This window comes from Myotis yumanensis, unplaced genomic scaffold (assembly GCF_028538775.1).
Source record: "Myotis yumanensis isolate MYYU_CA2020_CCGP unplaced genomic scaffold, mMyoYum1.0.hap1 SCAF_5, whole genome shotgun sequence".
NCBI lineage: Eukaryota > Metazoa > Chordata > Mammalia > Chiroptera > Vespertilionidae > Myotis > Myotis yumanensis.
The window spans coordinates 38,506,890-38,522,496 of record NW_027223756.1 but is presented as its reverse complement, the minus strand read 5'-3'; the positions used below and the strand labels follow the sequence as shown (position 1 = coordinate 38,522,496).

The 15,607-nt window shown below is 56.5% G+C and overlaps 1 protein-coding gene across 2 annotated transcripts; it reads right to left on the bottom strand.

The window, feature by feature from the left end:
* Positions 1–6,829: 6,829 nt before the first annotated feature.
* On the bottom strand, positions 6,830–14,573 carry N4BP3 (NEDD4 binding protein 3). Of its 2 annotated transcripts, none has more exons than XM_070417193.1 (5): positions 14,504–14,573; positions 9,197–9,547; positions 8,433–8,960; positions 7,840–8,082; positions 6,830–7,730 (listed from the first exon to the last, which is right to left on the bottom strand). In XM_070417193.1, exons 2-5 carry the CDS (start codon positions 9,515–9,517, stop codon positions 7,203–7,205), a joined length of 1,620 nt encoding a protein of 539 aa, XP_070273294.1. In that variant the 5' UTR covers positions 9,518–9,547; positions 14,504–14,573; the 3' UTR covers positions 6,830–7,202. The 2 variants fall into 2 exon arrangements, with proteins under 2 accessions (XP_070273294.1, XP_070273295.1); XM_070417194.1 differs by having other exon boundaries at positions 9,197–9,544; positions 14,504–14,519.
* Between the last annotated feature and the right edge of the window lie 1,034 nt (positions 14,574–15,607).

The following is a 15,607-nucleotide window of genomic DNA, read 5'->3' as shown; positions in this document are numbered from 1 at the left end:
TAGCATTTGACTTAATATTATCTTGTGTGTTTATTTGTTTATTCTGTCTTCCGGCCCCTAACACACCTCCCCTTAAGAATAAAAGCTCCGTTTGGACCAGGACTTTGTACTCAGTACTGCTGTATCCCCAACACCATGTACTTGGGACACCTTAAATGCTCAGGAATACTAAGGTACCTAATAACCTAATGGCTCCAAAACCTCCTGCCACACGCAGAGAAGGGGCAGTCCAGAGCCCCACATCTGGAGAGTCCGGTTTTGCACACCAAGCCTGGGTGGTCCTGGCCCACGCGAGCTTGGGGGCGGAGAGTTGAGTGAACCTAGCCTGGGGCCACCCGCTGAGGCCCAGGCCGCCTCCGCCGCTGAGCCAACTGGACCCCACCGGTTTCCCAGAGCGCCCCAGGCCTTCCCACTTCCTCCGAGGAGCCAGACTGGACCTGCCAGCTAGGCTAGGTCTGAGCAAAGCCCAGCTTCTTTGAGGACTTTGAATGCCAGGCCGACACCTCAGGCAGTTTCCCCTTTGTCATTGCTTCCCCAGGATGTGGTTCTCCTTGCGTCACTTTACAGCGTGCACCGAGGTTTATTACATAGTTGATTTTGTCAGTTGTACCCGCTGGGATTGTGTTTGTTTTCGTTGGGAGAAGGGGCTGCTTCAGAGCAGAAAAACAGCTGTTCTCCACCAATTCAATAATAGTCTGTTTAACCTTTTGCTAGTTTCCTAGGATTTGTTTTTAAAAATTTAACTCTTTGGTACAACCCTCCAGGCCTCCACCCCAATTCACATGTCCATTTCAGTTTGCACGTGGAGGTGCAACGGCTGACGTTTTTCCACATTTCTGTCCAGTTACCACAGCACCTCTTACTGAATAATCCTTCTTACCTTCTCATTTTGAAGCCCGTCATCATATTAGAATTTTCTGCAATATGGAATCTATTTCTGGCTCTTCATTCTTTCCATTTATTTTTACATCAATGTCATATTGTTTTACTTGCTACTTTGTAATATGTTCTTAATATGTGGTGGGATTAAATAAGGCTCACAAAAAGTGGGGGGAAAGAAACACAAGGTAATTAAGAAAGCAGGTCACTGGTTGCCTGCGGGTAGAGGTTAAGGGCTGACTACAGAGGGGCACACAGGAATTTGGGGGGGATGCTGGAACTATTTCATATCTTGATTGTAGGGTTAGTTATACAACTCTGCATTTGCCAAAGCTATAAAAACTGAACCCTAAAAAGGATGAGTTTTCCTGTATGTAAATTACACCTTAAAATGGGAGAAGAGAAACCGATGCACAAAGAACACACTAGTGACTAGATAAATCCTTTTTTTTTTTTTAATATATTTTATTGATTTTTTTTACAGAGAGGAAGGGAGAGAGATAGAGAGTTAGAAACATCGATGAGAGAGAAACATCGATCAGCTGCCTCCTGCACATCTCCGACTGGGGATGTGCCCGCAACCCAGGTACATGCCCTTGACCAGAATCGAACCTGGGACCTTTCAGTCCGCAGGCCGACGCTCTATCCACTGAGCCAAACCGGTTTTGGCAAGATAAATCCTTAAAAAAAAAAAAAGTTTCTTGACCTAGATGGCAAGCCCTGGAATGCTCTCCTGAAAATACAGCCTTCCTTCCCTCAGAGCGAGTCCTCCCCTGCGAGCTGGTGGGTGGTGGCAGCAGCCGGTGATGCTTGCCCTTTGAAGAACCTGGGAGCGTCAGGTCTCATCCCATGGAGCTCAAGTAGCCTGCTCAGGCTGTCTCTTCCTTTCACCCTCCAGGCGGCTCCCAACAAGTCTCCGCTTCTTCCCCAGGTTCCTGTCCCTCCTTGCAAGGCTTTGGTTCAGGCCAGGAGTGGCTACATCATTTGCAGGCCCCAGAGCAAAATGAAAACATGAGGCCTCTTGTTCAAACATCATTAAATTCAAGATGGCAATAGTAGAGCATTGCACCAAAGTGTACGGCCCTTCTGTGTGTGGGACCCTACATGACCACACAGGTCACACACACATAAAGCTAGTCCTGGTTCTGGCCCTTCCCTTTGGCTGCGGTTGGGACCCACCCACAGTCACAGGAAATGAAATCTTCCTATGTCAGACAGAACCCTCCCCCCGGCCTGCCCCACACTTCCCTGTGTCCAAGTCCAGGCCTGTCCTAGATGCCCTTATCCCATGCTGCTCCTGAGGAAATCCCAATTACACTCTTCAGAGAAGCTTACCCCTGTTAAATAAAAAAAAATGCACTGGCCAGTGTTCTCAATGGTTAGAGCACTGGCCCGAGCACCAAGTGGTCACGGGTTCGATTCCCGGTCAAGGGCACATACTTTGGTTGCAACCAATCAATGTCTCTTTCACATCCATGTTTCTCTTTCTCTCTCTCCCCCTCCTTCTCTTTCACTATCTCAAAAATGTCAATGGAAAAAATACCCTCGGGCGAGGATTAACCAAAAAAAGGGAAAAAAAGAAAGAAAAAAATTTACTCATGACACTTATTAGAATGGTAAGGAGGTCTTTATTCAAGAAGGACTACAGCAATGGAGATTTGTAGTAGGGGACAGAGAGTGGGCTCAACTTCAAACACAACAAAGAAAAGTAGAATTTATGGCCAAGGACCAGACTGGGGGTCAGTGGGTGGAAAATTACAAAGCCCAGCTGGCGTAGCTTAGTGGTTGAGAATCTCGACCTATGAGACTCTCAACAATCAATCAAGGTTTGATTCCTGGTCAGGGCACATGCCAGGGTTTCAGGCTTGATCCCCAATGGGGCCATATGCAGGAGGCAGCCAATGATACTCTCTCATCATTGATGTTTCCATCTCTCTCTCCCTCTTCTTTCCTCTCTGAAATCAATAAAAATATATGTTTTAAAAAGAAAAGAAAATTACTAAGAGAAAACCTCAGGGCATTCTGGCTAAATAGACTACAGGATTCTCACGGAAGACAGGCCAGTGACCAGTGGAGGATGAAGAACCAAATTAAATGTGCAGGGTGATGTAGTATAGAGGATGGGCAATTCTGGCTAAACTAAGGATTCTTGCTAGAACTGGACTGTACAAGAAAGGACACCTTCCAAGGTCAGACCTAGTCCAAAAGAGCTCAGAAGAGCCTAACAAGCCCTGGCTGTTGGTTGGGTTTCATCCATGCACCAAACAGTTGCCGGTCACGGCACAAGCCTGAGTTTTGGGATAGATTCCCAGCAGGGGGCGTGCAGGAGGCAGCCAATCAAGGGTTATTTGTTGTTAATCCTCACCAGAGGATATTTTTTCGATCAATGTGCTATTGCGTGGATGTTTCTCTCTCTCCCTTCCTCTCCCTCAAAAAATTAATAAAAAAATTAAAATAGCTTAACCAAAGTTTGGTCAACCTTTGTCACCTCCACTCCATCACCTGGAGTGATAAGTGAGCCCACTCACCTCTGAACTCCCATGGCACTCCCACCTCATCTCACGTGACATATTTCACTTTTGTTGCAGGAAACCACACATTCTTTTTCTTTTCTGAATCCATTATAAAGGGCAAAGCCCTACCCCACAAGGTGATGGATTGGCACTGTGGGACCTGCATCGTCTTTGGAGAAAGGATCACTAATACCTATAGCCCCAGACCCCCAGTCTCAGAGAAATTTCCTCTCATGCTCCCTCTGCCTCCTTCACTATTGACTTGATCACTATATTTGCACTGCACTACATGGCCATGTGTGTTGTCTCCTTCCTCCACCCACCGGGGAAAGGGCCAAGAAGGCAGACGCCATGGCCACCTCAGCTTCCTCACCTGGGAACCACGCCAGGCCCTGAGGGAGGCAGCAATACATCACTGTGCAGTGAATGGCACCTAGCTCTGGCACCCTGGAGCTTGACAAACCTAGTTCACATCTGATGCCCATGGGGGAATGAACTCTCGGAGCAGGAACCTTTCCCACCTACCCCCAGTTCAAACTCATGTCAGTCAGGGGAGGGGTCTGGTCCCTCTTAACTCTAAAGCCCCCCAGCACTTTCTGGGGTTGGAGCCAGAGCAGCTCTAGGGATCAAAACAAGACATGAGCCCAGCCGGTTTGGTTCAGTGGTTGAGCGTCGACCTATGAACCAAGAGGTCACGGTTTGATTCCTGGTCAGGGCACATGCCCAGGTTGCAGGCTCAGTCCCCAGTGTGAGATGTGCAGGAGGCAGCCAATTAATGATTCGCTCTCATCATTGATGTTTCTATCTCTCTCCCTCTCCCTTCCTCTCTGAAATCAATAAAAAATATATTACAAAACAAACAACAAAAACAAGACATAGGTCTGGCTGGGCAAGACCCACAGTCCAGAGATGAAGGGACAATTTCAGCAGCATAGAAAGAGCTGGTGGAGAGGCATATGGGAGCTGTGGGCACAGGGAGGTGCATTGCCCTCTGACTTCAGAAAAGGCTTCCCTGTCCAGCCGAGGTGGCTCAGTGGTTGAGCGTCCACCTTTGAACCAGGTCACGGTTCAATTCCTGGTCAGGGCATGATCCCCAGTTGGGGGCATGCAGGATGCAGCTGCTCAATGATTCTCTCTCATCATTGATGTTTCTATCTCTCTCTCTCTCTCCCTCTCCCTCTCTGAAATCAATAAAAATATATTTAAAAAAAAAGAAAAAAGCTTCCTTAATGAGACAAGATCTGAGCACAGTGAGGGGGCTTTGCCTATAGGAGGAAGGCCCAGAGGGCTGCTGTGGTCAGAAGGGGCACCACTCTCAGTGACTCAGGGGACTAGACTGCCAGAGGCTTTAAGTGACAGGCTGAGGGGCCCAGGGAGCAGATACTGAGCTGAGAAAAGGAGGGACCAGGGGTGGGGAGCCCAGGGTGGGGGCTCACCACAGTTCTGAAGAATTGGACGCCTGGGCCTAGTCTGCTGGTGGAGGGGTCCCAAGCGGCCTGCCAGGGGCAGGAGGGAAGAGCTGCCCTGAAGCAGTAGCCACTACAGTGGCACCTGTAATCGTCTGGTCCCAGAGCCCTAGAGCCACCGAGCTGGCTTGGGGACTGGGAACTGGTTCACCAGGCAGGGATGAGCTAATAGGGATCAAGTTTCCTCTGAGACACCCCAGCTTGGCTCTCTTGAGCCCTCCCCCTGCATCTGGGCCTGGTCTTGGTTTCTGGCATAGCTGCCAAGTTTTGGTACCGCCCACCCACTCCCCACTGGCAGTACTGGCAGGCCCAGATCTCTAATTGCTGGGTGAGGAGCTGTTCTGCAGAGGTGGTACACGGAAAAGTGGACCCTGGCCATTGTGGGGCATGTGGGCACCCAGCCCGACTTGCTCGAGGCCTTGAGGAGGGAGTGGCCCAGACTCAGGCCAGCACTGAAGTGGGGGCGGGGGTAGGCCACTGGAGGGCCACTGGCCCAGAAACCTTGGTTTGGGAGGGTCTGAAATGGATACTAAGGCCTATGGGGAACTGAAATGCCTAACCCAGGTGTTCCCTCTCCCTCCCCAGGCTGAGGGGTGGGCCTAGATAGGTCTCAGCTAGGCCCAGGGGTCTGTCCTGGTCACAGGTTCCACTAGCTAAAGGGACTGGAGCCAGGGGGCAAGTAATGGAGCAGAGGGAGCGGCAGGAAGCAGCCCAGGAGCCCCAAACACACCCCCTCAGACACACCTACCACCCACAGCACATCTCTACACACACCTGCCACTCACAGGGCCAGACACACCATCCCCTTGGCAGTCAGTTCACACACCCCTCTCCACCCTGAAAAGGCAGGGCACACTGGCTCACTCTCCAGCCCAATCCACACCCCATGCACAGGCCCCACCTGCTGGGGCCTGAGTGGCTGCCAGGCTTGGCAAGGAGGGCAGGGCATGGCCACTGGGAACAAACTGGGGAATCTCTGCTGAGAAGTCCTCTGAGGTTGTGCCTGCCCCAGCAGAACAGACACTGGGAGGGCAGAAGTCTCTCTGTGTGCTGCCTCCCCTGGGGCAGAAAGATTCACACCTGAGCCCCCATGCCCTGGCAGCCTAACAGTGCCTGGCAGAAGGGAAGCCCTCAATGCATGGCAGCAGTCACAGTGATTCACCTGTAAGGGCGCCGAGCTTCACAAGGGCAAGGTGTGGGGAGATGCTACCTGCACAGCCAGTCTGGGTCTGTGCACCAGGCCACCTTCCAGGAGGGAGCCAAGGCCCAGAGAGGAAGCCAGGTGTCTGAGAGGCAGGGGCTGCTTTTCAGAATACAAATGAGCTCACATCTCACCCCTGCTTAGAAATACTCCAGTGTCCTCCATGCCTATGGGGAGATGTCCATGCTCTTTGCAGTGGCAAAGGCCCGTTACCCACTGACCCACAAGCTTTCTCTGCTCCATTACTTGTCTCCTGCACCTTCCCAAAGCCCCATCCCTGTGTAGAGGGGTGGTGAACCACAGCCAGACAGGAAGGTGAGAGGTGGGTTCCGGGAGGGACAGGTCCCTACAGGAGCCTTGGGGAGCTCCAGAAGAGGCCGTTTTAGGCTTAAACCCAGCAGGGGCCTGGGCACTGGGGCTCAGACTTTCCACCAAGGGAACGTTTCATGTTCTAGCAACGCCTTGGGTGACTTGCCCTTTTGTTTTCCTGGGTTCCCTGGCATTGTTCCTTCTGAAAAATCCCACTGGTGCCGAAGAAAGGAATTTCAGCCCACACGGCAGCTAAGGAACCATGTGGTGCTGGGGCAAGGAGGATGACTCCTCCACTTGCCAACACACGTGCCCAGCAGCTCTGCACACCGGAACTGGGCACAACCTCCCACTGACCAGGACTCTGGGAGGAGCTATAGCCCAGGTCCACAGCCCCCCCCGACCCCAACTATCCTTGATCCAGGCCGGGGACAGGCCCAAAGTTATCACCAAGGGCCTCCTCATAGAAAACGTGGTTTTATTCTGGGGGAGGCCAATGTTATTGTCCCAGCCTTCCTCCCTCATGCCTGCCCATCTACATCTTGAGCGCCTCATCTCCCAGTCTCCCTTTCCTAGGGCCACACCTACTCCAGGAGCAGGCTGGGTCCTGCAGGGGTACTTTTCAGCCAGGTGGGCCTGGACCTGGCTCCTGCTGCTGGCACCCTACCCAGCCCACAGCCCCTCTGGGATCCCTCCTCTCGGTGAGCCTCCCCGACCCCGGCTGGCTTCAGCAGATTCTGCCCCATTTCAATGTCAGGAAGGAGCCGGCCATCTCAGGGAGGGCTTGCTCAAGCCTTCTGACGGTGCTTCTGCTGTCAGCTCTCTCCACTGGCCTCAGATCTTGGAGGACTCAAGCCGAGGACTCCAGGGTGTGGAGGGCTCCCGCAGCGCCTGCAATTCCTGTTCCAGTGCCTGGTTGCGGCGGTACATGTCCATGTAGCCCCCCTGGATCTCTCGCTGGTAGCGCAGCACCCGCTCCTTCTCCTCCTGCCAGGTCCGCCGCTCCTGCTCGAAGCGTAGCGCCTGCTCTTGGCCCCGGAGTCGCTCCTGCAGCAGCTCAGCCCGCAGCTGCTCAGCACCATCCCCAGCCTCACTGCCTCCTGCCTCCCCCAGCAGTCCCCGGCTCTTGCAGTCATCAGTCTCACAACTACCTGGGGCTTCCTCCCGGGGGGCCTGCTCCTGCAGGCTCCGCACAGCCTCGCGCAGCCGGGCCAGCTCTGCGTCCTGGGCCTGGGCTTGTGCCCGGCTGCCCCGAAGTTGTGTCTTTAGGCTGAAGATCTCAGCCAGCTTCTGCGCCAGCTCGGCCTGGGCCTCCCGCAGCTGCTGCTTCAGGAGGCTGATCTCCGCTGTCTTCTGGCACACCTGGAAGGGGCACAGTAGGGGTGAGCACCAAGCAAGGTTGGTTGGGGTGGGCAGAGGAGGGGGCTGCAGAAATGGGGACAGGAGAGTTCCTGAGAGCCCGGTCTCTCACCTCCCATCGTGCTTCCTCCTCTGGCCGAGTGTTGGGGTCAGCATCTGGAGGCCGATGCTCAGCGGCCAGGCCCTGCTGTGCCCGCAGCTCCTTGCGCAGGCGACGCTGCTCCTGCTGGGCCATGAACAGCTGCAGCTGGAGGTTTCGCTCGCTGCGCTCAGCCTTCTGGGCCACCTCGTGCAGCCGCTCCAGGTATAGGCGCTTCAGCTCAGACAGCCACAGCCGCTGGCGTTCCTCCAGCACCTGCCAAGGGAAAGAGGCACCTAATAGCCGCAGCCAACATCCTGTACCCGAAAACCACAGGACCAGGGCCCAAGGCCCTGGCCACACGTGCCCTACCCTGGGATGCCCTCCAGAGGTGAAGTGTCCCCGACATATTCCCGCCCTCCCGCCCAGGGAGTCTCTTCCTCCCTCTTGCACAGGGAACCCCAGCAAGAACCCGACATCCCACCACATGGGGTAAGGGGAGAGGCGCTGATGCATCTCCTTCTTTCTTTCATGTCCAGAGTCATGTGGGGGAACTGGCTGAGGACACTGCCCAGTACTCCACTGCCAAGGGATAAAACAGGACCCCAGGCAGAGGCTGCCCTCACCTGTGTGAAGTGATTGACGCCATCCTGGTCACTGAGGCCTCTCTTGAGATCCTCACAGGTGTCGGGGAGCATGGCCACCACCTCCTCGTCAGTGTGGCAAGAGAGCTCATAGGGCGGTGGGGGCTCAGGCAGGCAGTTCAACCCGGCCAGTGGCCCAGCCTCCTTTGGGCTCCGAGAGGCACGATCCAGGGAGCCCCCAAGGTGGTTAATGTGGCCCAGGGAGGAACTGAAGGGGCCAGGGCCCATGCCAGGACTTCGGCTAAAGCTGCCCCCACTGGAGGAGTCAGACAAGCTGGGCTCGGGTTCGGGGCCGCCCTCGTCCAGGCTGAGGGCGTGCAGCAGCTGGGCACGGGCCTGTGCCTGGCTGGCCCGGGGCCCTGGGCTCAGGGGTGGGTGGCAGGCCAGAGTGTGCAGACTGCCGTTGCTGCGCCACAGCTTCTGGCCCTTGTGGGCCGCCAGGCTCTGCATGGACAGGAAGCCTTTCCCGGTGCCTGCCACAGGCTTGAACACCGATGGGCGAATACGGCACTGCCAGGAAGAGAGGGCAGGGTAAGGCCCTGAGCTAACAGCACTGCCCCACGATGCTCCCACAGCCCTGGGGGTCCTTTCAGACACGGGGTGCCTGCCACTGGGAAGCAATGACCAGACTAGTCCATAGCAGGACTTTCAGGTCCAAGCCCTGCCCCAGTGCCGAGGTCTCCCAGGAGGCCCCAAGCTCCCGTCCCACCCTCCCACCCCAGGAAGGGGTTTGGGCAGAGGTGCACCTTGTCAAAACGTCCCCGCTCAGGCAGCGAGGTCTTGCTGAAGTCACCGGCCCGGGGATGTTCCTGGTAGTAGAGGGTGGCATAGTCGGCAGGCTCGTGCCGAGCAGCCCGCTTCGTGGTCTTGCCGTCTTTCTTAGGGAGGTGCAAGTAGCTGAGGAGCTCACGTTGGCCCAAGCCCTTCCGGAGGAGCCCATCAGGCTGGCGGGAGCCTCGGGACCCCTCAAGTGCTGCCCGTAGCTCTTCAGGGGAGAAGTCCTGCCGTTCCAACAGGCTGCCCACGCTGCCCATGGCAATGCCAGCAGGGCCTGGGGCTCTGTCCATGAAGTTTCAACACGGCACAGGCAGCTGCTTCTAGAGATCAAGAGGCTCCATCAGGGGCAGGTGGGTGCTTGCTGCCCACCTGCCCTTGATGCCCTAAAACCAGGTGCTTGTTCTGTGTCAGCTCCCCATCTGGCCCAGGCCCAGGAGAGGCAGATATGGATATGGAGAGAACACAGCACAGAATTCCTAGGCTGGCAAGAAGAAGGGGCACAGGCCCTAAAGCCACCTGCCTGGTACCCCAGCATCAGCTAGAAGTGTGATTGGGGTGGAGAGGTATGGATGAGGGGGGGCATGGAAACAGCAGGCTAGGACCCTCCCCAGGACTGGGCCAGCTGAGGACTCAGGCCCTGTCTGACTCTGTCCTTGCTCACTCTCCTGCTAGACTCCCCACACAATTTGGAAAGTAGGCAGAGGGCACAGGGAACCAGGGCCAGCCGCCTCAGATACTCCATTCCTTCTTCTTTTCTTGGGAGAGGGAAAACCCAGTTCAGCCCTCTTCCTGCAGAGAGTGAGTTCCCCAAGGGAAGCACCTGGCATGGGGTGGGGTTGCACCAGGCAGTGGGAGGGATACAAACAGGAAGGGCCCGAGGGGAGGAAGGATGGAGGGAACAATGGCCACAGTTTCCGGAACAGGTGTTCACCTTAGGCCATGGTGAGAGGCAGGGGAAGGGGCAGCTGGAGCCCCTGCCAGCCCTTTCATATGCCCCAGAGAGCCCACCACCAGGTGTGAGGATGGGGGCAGGGGTGTCTCTAAATCTTGACCCTGCATTGAGCCAGTCACTGTGGGGGGCCTGGCTTCCTCATGTGTACAATGGCCATGACAACTCATCACTCAGGGATGCCTAGAGAATGGGCTAAGATAATAGAACAAAGCACCCAGTCAGAAGCCAGGGTCAACGCAGGCTGACCAGAGCAGAGCTTAGCTGGTCAGAGACATGAACATTACTGGTGGGAGACCCAGCGACTAGGCTCCTGTGCTGGGACCACACAGTGGAGGTGGGACCTGTCCCTAGTGCCCGGCTGGATCCCCTGTGCTAGGCCCAGTGCTCAGCATGCCGGATGAACCAATGCCACCTTCTCTGCCTCCTCCCCAGCTGCTCCCATTCCCAGTTAGACCCCAGCAGGCACGCTGCAGCGGTGAGTCCCCCACAACCTCCCCAATATGCTGCCGGGACACCCACTCCCATCCTAAACAATGGTGGTTAGGAGGTTCCATCTTCCTCCACCATTTCCAGGTTTTGTGTTTGTGGGAGACAAAGCTCTCTAGGAGTGAAAGGGAAGGAGGGTGCAACCCTGCCCCCTCACCCTGGGCAAAAGTACCCTTCCCAATCCTTCCCTCCCAGGCCCCAGTTCCCTCAACACCTCCGGGGGTGTCATAGGCCACACAGGGTCAGGGGACTCACCCAGGTAAGGAATCACAAGTGCTAAGCACCTACGGCGACACAGGGGTCTCACTGAGTCCTGTGACCGAGGTCCTATCCATTTTTTAGGTAAGGACACTAGGGCTCTGAAAGGTGAAATGGTTTGCCCAAGGGCACAGAGCTGGCCAGGGTGAGGGCACCGGTGAACCAGCACCATGGCTGCCAAACGGCCAAGGATGTCACCCATGGCCCAAAGAGGTGGAATGGAAGCATCGATCTCCCAATCTGACACCCTTCACCACGACAAACCCACCCGGCCACAGGTACCACTGTGTCTGAGAGGGCACTGAACTCCTGTCAGGGAGGTGTGACAGCAGACAAGCTGGTCTCCTGCCCTGCTCTCACACTGTTTCTCCACGGGGCACCTCTCTTCACCATGCCTCAGTCTCCCCATCTCTGAAGGGGGGAAAGACCCTGCCTGCCCTGCCTTCCTTATGGGATTACTGTGACAGTCACAGAGACAACAGAGGCAAAAGGTCTTGTGAACTGTAAACCCAGCGCAACAAGGGGGGGGGGGGGGGGGAATGACGATGGACGATGGTGACAGTGATGCCAAATAAGCTCACTTCATCCCAAATACACACCATCTCACCTTCCCTTTGGCAGATCCTCACTTCCTGTCTCAAGGAGCAATAACTGACATCCCCTGAGCCCCACAAAGAGTCTCAGGTCTAGAGAGGCAGCCATGGCCATAACAGCATATACGCCAGCCACTCATATACTGCAGTCCAGTCAGTGCCACCAGCAGCACAGAGGCTCCTCTATTAGAGGACACAGCAAGGAGAGTCCAACAGCAGTCACGCTCAAGGTCACCCACATGGCATTGAACACATATACATAATAATACAGGAATTCCTCCGCAGGAGAGAGACCATCTAGTTCCCTGCCCAGAGACTAGATGCGGGGGGCGGGGGTGGGGGGGTCGTGTGTGAAGGTGGTGAGGGAGGCATGAGGCCAGCTTCCCTCCACAAGTGACTTGAGCAATTAGAAACAGCTATGGAGCTGGAGGAAGAGGCATAGACAGCCCCTTCCCTTTGTCTTTCTTTAAGGCCCCCACCCTCCACCCCTCTTAAGTAACTTCTCTGGCTGTATTACCAGCTAGTACCTTTTCCTAGAATGGTCCCTCCACCTCCCCTGCCTCCCCCCAACACACATACCTTCCTGTTGCTTGGAAGACCAGGGACTGGCCTGATCAGAACAGGACAGCTGTGGGCTGGAGAGGATTTGGTGGGGAAGTGGGGGAGAGACAGCAACTGGGGAGGGATCAGAGCCTAAAGCCAGATGCCTCTAAATGCCTGGGCTTGCTTGCTCTGGGGCCCAGAGATCTGCCCAGAGCTGAAAACTCCCCATAACCCTACAGGCTAGGTTTGGGCTAGGCTTTCTGCATAGGCCCCAGGTGGCCCCAACAGGGCCTTTACTCCTGCTCCCATTCCCTGTCCCCAAGATTAGCCAGCAGACTGGAAGTCCTGAACACAGAGGAATAAATATCTCTTTTGGACCACCCTCGGTGGAGCCAGGAGAATGGGCCTGGGGGACCACCTGGCGATGGAGCAGAGACAGAACATCAAGGAGGCATCCTGGCATCATTTAGTGGGTGCCTTGGTGGGTCAGCCTGACACAGGGCCTACCATAGGCTCACAACACGCACAGGAGGGGAGCAGTGTCAACCCCCCTTCAGAAGAGAAAACTGAGGCCCAGCAGTTGAAATAACGTGCCTAAGGTCATGTTCAGCTGCACAGGAGGAAGTGAGTGCACAGGCTCCCCACCATGCATCTCCTCTGGGTGGGACATCCCAGAGCAAGTGGGCAGGAAGCTCCACTTCTAACTGCTGCATCAGCCCCTCCTGAGCCCTGACAGCCCATAAGGGGGGGTGTGGAGGGGGGTGTCCCACCACCTGCTGGGGAATCAGTTTTGCTGAGGGGTGTGTCTGCAGCTGCCCCTGAGGAATGGGACTGGAATGTCCCAGTTCCAAAAGAGGGGGCAGTGGATGCGGAGGGGCCAGGAAGGGGGCATACCCTGGACACCCTGCAACACTTGAAGAGGCAGAGTCCTACCCCTGCAGGAGTGATGCTTTGTCTCACTATAGAGTCACTTACAGTTGCACGGGACTCTACAGTTTTCTTCAGCCCTTTCATTCCATCATCTCATCTCCATGAAAGCCTCGTGAGGACAGGCAGAGTAGCAGTTACTGTCGCTCCATTTTACAGACAGGGAAACTGAGGCCCCAAAAGAGGAAGCAAGTTGCCCAAGAACCCACAGCGATAGCCATCCCAACTCCCTGGGTAAGGTCCTCAGCACTGCATCAGGCTATCCCAGCCAGGGGTCACCACTGCCCCCCATGGGCACTCACTGCTGGGTATGTATGTCTGCCCAGCCCCCACAGCTGCTTCTCCCAAGGGCGTGTGCAACCATGCTGGGTTGGATTTCAGTCCCCTTAGCCTGGAATCCCTCCGGCCTGTCCCTGGATCAGGAAGAAACAGTGGCAGCACTGCTGCTTGGGGACTTTTAGCCCTGGAAGCTGCTGGCTCTAGAGGCGGTAGTGGGAGCAGGCTGGTCGAATTCATTCACAGTCTGGCACATACACACCCACACACAGCCAGCCAGCACAAGAGCCCTGCCCAGGAGGGCCCTGGGAGGAGGCTCATACCCTAGTCCAGGATGGTGATCTCTCTGCTTCTGCCTCCTCCCCAGGCCAAGCAGGGAGAAGGCATGGTGGCCAAGGCAGAGGGACAGCCAGGCTCAGCCCGTGATGCAAAGGAGGAGAACCCCAATTTGTTCTTGGGGGAGAGTGGTGTCCCGTGAAAGACAGGGGTCCCGGTTCTATTTCTGTACACAGCCAGAGCCCAGATTTCGGCTGGCCCTAGGCCAGCCCTCACTTTGGCCAAAGGTTGTGGCGTTGCTCTGGCCGCCAAGATGTGGGAGCACCCCTGGTTGGGGGCCCAGGAGGCAAGCTGGCAGCTTCCGCCTGTACAGGGCAGGGGGGTTGAAGGACGAAGCGGGTATTGCGGAGGGGGCGGGAGAGGGATCTCCCGGGGAAGGAGAGGCAAACGAGGTAGGCATCCTTTCGGAATTTGCCCCGGGAAAGCTCTGGCAGAGGCGGGCTAGGGCTCCCCAGAACTGCGGGGGGTCATTTAACTACCTGGGGGAGGGAGGGGCAGTCTCTCCCTGGCGCCTTCCTGGGGCCCGCCCGGAGCGGTGGGGCTGGGAGACGGAGGCCGAGGTCAGGCTCCCTTGCCAAGGGCATCTGCCCCACCCGAGCCGCGGCACAGGGGTCCCGAACGCCGATTCATGGAAAGCGCGTTCGCGGGGATTTCGGGGAGCAGCGTAACCTGCTACCGGCCCCGCCAGCTGAGCGTGTGGGTGGGTCCCCGATCCCGAGCCTCAGAGCCTCGGTGCCCGGAGCGGGGGACACCTGGGCGCACACCGCACCCGGGCACCCCCACCCACTTAGACGGAGACCTCGGCCGGCGGGGCTGAGGCTTGGCCAAGGTCGCGGGGAAAGGGAGACCTCGCGAACGGCCCCACCCCCCGAGTCCAGCCCCGGCCCCTGGCGCGCCCCACTCACCATGCTGGCACCGCTCCGCACCCCGCGCGCGCTGCACTTCCCTCGCGCGGATTTGAACCCTCCCTCCAGGGCGCCGGTCCTGCGGAGACTGCGAGCCCGGCCGGAGCGGCTGGGTGCCAGGCGTCGGGAAAACGCGGGCGGGCGCCGGAGCCGGATTGACGAGGGAGGGACGCGCTCGGTGGCGCTGGCTCGCATGCCCCAGAGGCGGAGGGAAAACCCGGCCTGACTCACCCGCGCGCCGCCAGCCCAAAGCGTGGCCGGGGCCTCCGGAGGCGAGGGGAGGGGACGAGGGGCCACCCCCGCCCACTGCCGGCCAACCTGAGCCCCGCCCCGGCCCCACGGGCCCCCTGCCGGCTGCGCCCTGCGCGGCGCCGCTCGGACCGCGGCTGGTCCGCTTCCCCGAGCGCGGACGACGCCCCCAAAGCGCGCTCCGCCTGCCCCGCTCCTCCTCCTCCTGTCTTCGCGGTCTCTCTCCAGAGCAGCTTCGGAAGAGGCGCGTTCAGTCCATCACCTCCCTGATCCTCGCCATGTTCTCTTAGGTAAATATTATCCCCTTTGGAGGCTGAGCGAGATAGTGCTCCCGAGAGGTGGAAATCCAGCAAATCCAGATGCCTTCAGGAGCCAAACAATTTGAGTCGAACACTTGGATGTAAGACAGTAGAAGAAATGGAGACAGAGGCAGAAATGGATACCTAAAGGCATTCAGATTGAAAAATATTAAACACCTGTGTCTTCCTCAAAAGTGAAACAGTCACCTTCCGACCCAGCAATTACACTCCTAGGTGTATCCCCCAAAAAATTGAAAACAGGGACTCAAACAAGTACCTGTACACCAATGTGTGTGGCAGGACTATTCATAATAGCCAAAAGGTGGACATGGTTCAAGTTGTCCACTTGATGAATGGATAAACACATTGTGGCATATCCATACGATGGAATATTATTCAAAAGGAATGAAGTGCTGATACATGCATGGAAAGCGAGTTTGCAGGGATTGCGGAGAGCAACATAACCCGCTGCCCGCCCCTCCAGCGAATAAGCCTCCAAAAAATTATGCTAGGTGAAAGAAACCAGACACAAAAGCCACACGTGTGATTCCACTTA